The sequence below is a fragment of the Octopus bimaculoides genome, chromosome 10 (genome assembly GCF_001194135.2).
Source record: "Octopus bimaculoides isolate UCB-OBI-ISO-001 chromosome 10, ASM119413v2, whole genome shotgun sequence".
NCBI lineage: Eukaryota > Metazoa > Mollusca > Cephalopoda > Octopoda > Octopodidae > Octopus > Octopus bimaculoides.
Genome location: NC_068990.1, coordinates 85572710 through 85575939, shown reverse-complemented (window position 1 = coordinate 85575939; position 3230 = coordinate 85572710). Strand labels below are relative to the sequence as shown.

General features: G+C 33.7%; 1 protein-coding gene across 1 annotated transcript in view; it reads left to right on the top strand.

The window, feature by feature from the left end:
- The window catches only part of LOC106884266 (uncharacterized), a 107749-nt gene that overhangs the window by 85439 nt on the left and 19080 nt on the right, over positions 1 to 3230 (top strand). The window contains exons 4-5 of the mRNA XM_014935548.1: positions 836 to 1114; positions 3067 to 3201. Of these exons, the coding sequence (XP_014791034.1) occupies positions 836 to 1114; positions 3067 to 3201 (414 nt within the window). The remainder of the gene's footprint in view (positions 1 to 835; positions 1115 to 3066; positions 3202 to 3230) is intronic.

Sequence of the window (3230 nt, the reverse complement as noted above, 5' to 3'; positions counted from 1 at the left end):
AAGTATTCAGTTGTTTATATTTACTCCTTTGGCTGATTAAGCGATGTAAAGCGTATTTAATCTCCATACCTTCGTTTTATTTGCTTTTTTCATTTTAAATTTGCTTTAACCCTAACCCTAACCCTAACCCTAGGGTTAGGGTTAGGGTTAATTGTTTCAGAATCGTTTGTTTATGTAGTCGGCACTTAATGTATATCGGCTGAATGGACGTCAGTGATTGGTTGAAATTACAGAAATACGACAACTTTCACATGGAATAACTTATGGATTTCTTTTTTTTTTAAGAAGACTAAGAGAAAAAGATGTTTTATATGACACATTCTACCAGTGTTCCAAGTTTCAAAGTGTTTCGTTAATGAAAAATGTGGCCCCCGTTTTAAAAAAGATCCAAAAACTTGGACTAAAATTAGATTTAAAAAATGTTATTGATTTAAATTAAGAGAAAAAAAATATTAAATTCCATGTTTTTTTTTTGTTGAATTTTAAATTAACAATTCAGCTTCTAATATTTTTAATTTTCCCTCCATACACTAATGTTTTGTTTATGCAAAATATCAGGTTTATCAATTTAGAATTAATATTTGACCAAAAATAATTTTATAATATATTTCACTTTATTTTTAGTATTGATCCTTTACATCAGTAAATGTTTTGTTGTTTTCCTGAAAATTCCCTTAAAAATAACTAAGTTGACATTCATAACATTTATCAATTTAAAATTCCACACTGATGTGATCGATATAAATTAAATTTTGTTATTGGAACAAAGAGATTGACCCTATGACACAATATTATATTTCTCTTTTTTTTCTCTCTCTTTTTGGTTAATTTTCAGAACTTAACTCTTCCACAAGTTCTCGCTCTCTTGACCGAAGCAACCATGGAAGCTACCACCATCTGCCTCAAAGTCCATCTCTTGATAACGTTTCCACAACGAGCTTGTCCAAAGCGAAATCTCTAGATTCTATCTCAAGTGATATTCTACCACCACGCCAGTATCAACCCTGGAATCTTCCAATAAGAGATATATCAAAAGTTCAAGAGATACAAATTGGTACACATCCAATCAGACATGCAAAAAACAACCATGGTTCTAAAATATTTCAGACAAAAGGTAAGATCATCTTCTTTCTCTTACTCTCTATTCTTTTACTTGTTTCAGTCATTTGACTGCAGCCATGCTGGAGCACCGCCTTTAGTTGAGCAAATCGACCCCAAGACTTATTCTTTGTAAGCCTAGTACTTATTCTATTGGTCTCTTTTGCCAAACTGCTAAGTTACGAGGACGTAAACACACCAGCATTGGTTGTCCACCTGTCCATCTGTACTGCTCTTAACTGATTGATTGGCTTGGTTCCATGCCATTGATAAACTTAAGCAGAAGCTGATAAGAGTTACTCAACACCAAAACAGCATTTCTCTGTTATTTTGAATAATTATAGACAAGCATTAAGATCTAGTGATATATATCTTGTGTAAGAAATAGCTGTATCAGTTCAAAGACATAACCACCCAGAATGGCTAGTGCTAGTTCTTCACCAGCTGTTGTCTAAGTTAACTAACAGAACACAAGGTAGCTTCCATGGAGTATGATATGAAGTGTCCATATGTCTTCTGTTCTTAGTAGTACATGGGTGTCCTTAAATTATTTCTTAAGTTCAATCAATTGTCTGCAGTGTTTAAACAGAACTTAATTTGCAATGTATAATTTACTTACGTACTTAAGCGTCCTGTATTTGTTGACTATTGAATTTCCAGTCTTGGTTTTCTTTGATCTGTCTTCGCTTCAATCAATAATTGTTTTAGGCTTGGAAGAATTAAGATCAATATTAAATTTTAGAGGTAAGGTAGTAGATTGAAAGAATTGTTAAGTGATAGGCAAAATGCCTTGTGGTGTTTGTTCTGGCTTTTTATATTCTGAGTTCAAATCTCACTGAAGTCAAATTTGTCATTTGTGTCTCTGGGATCAGTATATTAACATATCAATCAAATACTGGGACTTGAAGGTATCGATTAACCCATCTCTTCTCAAAACTGCTGGTTTTGTGAATAAATTAGAGACAATTATTAAGTTATGTTTACTTATATTCAGAGTTCAAATTTCCATGAGGCTGACTTTTGTCAAATACTGGGGTGAATTTAAATGTCTTCTTATAGCCTTGGGTTGACTAAAGCCTTGCAAATAGCTTCAGTTGATGGAAACTGAAAGAAGCTCATCATGTGTGTATATGTATAAATATGTATAAATATGTACATACATATATATATGAAAATGTATGTGTGTGTGTGTGTGTGTATGCATATATGTGTGTGTGTGAGTGTGTGTACAGTTGAGTCTCCTTGTCTTGATGCCACATAGTTGTAAATGATTGTCAGTGTCATGTAAGCACTGTCATTCATTTCTAGTAGTCTGCAAGAAAACGTCTGGCCATGGGGAAATATTAACTTGTTTGAAAACAGGTGAAAGTTGACACCATGATAGATATAGTTCTATATTTAAGAGATGAGGAATTATGTACATTATTTACATTTGACAGATATTTGTCCTGATCAGATGGAGTCTGGTGTAGCCATCCGGTTAGCCAGTCCCCAGTCAAATTGTCCAACCCATGCTAGCATGGAAAGCGGACATTAAATGAATATGAATGAAATGATGATATATATGTATGTGTATGTATGTGTTTGTGTGTTTGTCTCCCCACCCAAGATCACTTGACAACTGATGCTGGTGTGTTTACGTCCCCGTAACTTAGCGGTTCGGCCAAAGGGACTGATAGAATAAGTTCTAGGCTTACAAAGAATAGGTCCTAGGGTTGATTTGCTCAACTAAAGGCGGTGCTGCAGCATGGCCGCAGTCAAATGACTGAAACAAGTAAAAGAGTAACTTTCCATACAAAGTGTATCAAGAGAATCTTTCTTTGAGGTGCACCATAAGTTTAAGAAAAGGTTGAGAATCACTCGGCAAAATCATAAAATAACAAAATTAAATGAATGAATAAATAAATAAATAAATAAATAAATAAATAAATAAATAAAGTTGTGTTTTCTTTTTTTTGTTTTTTGCAGACATTTACAAAGAAGCATTTGAAAACACGCGGAAGATTGAAGAGAAGAAGTTTCGGGTTAAGTTTGATACTCTCCTTGGTCAGATGCAGAAAGCTCTGGAAAAACAATCCCATGATGACCAGTCAAATATTTCATGTAAGTACATATAGGACAGCTCCTCCTCC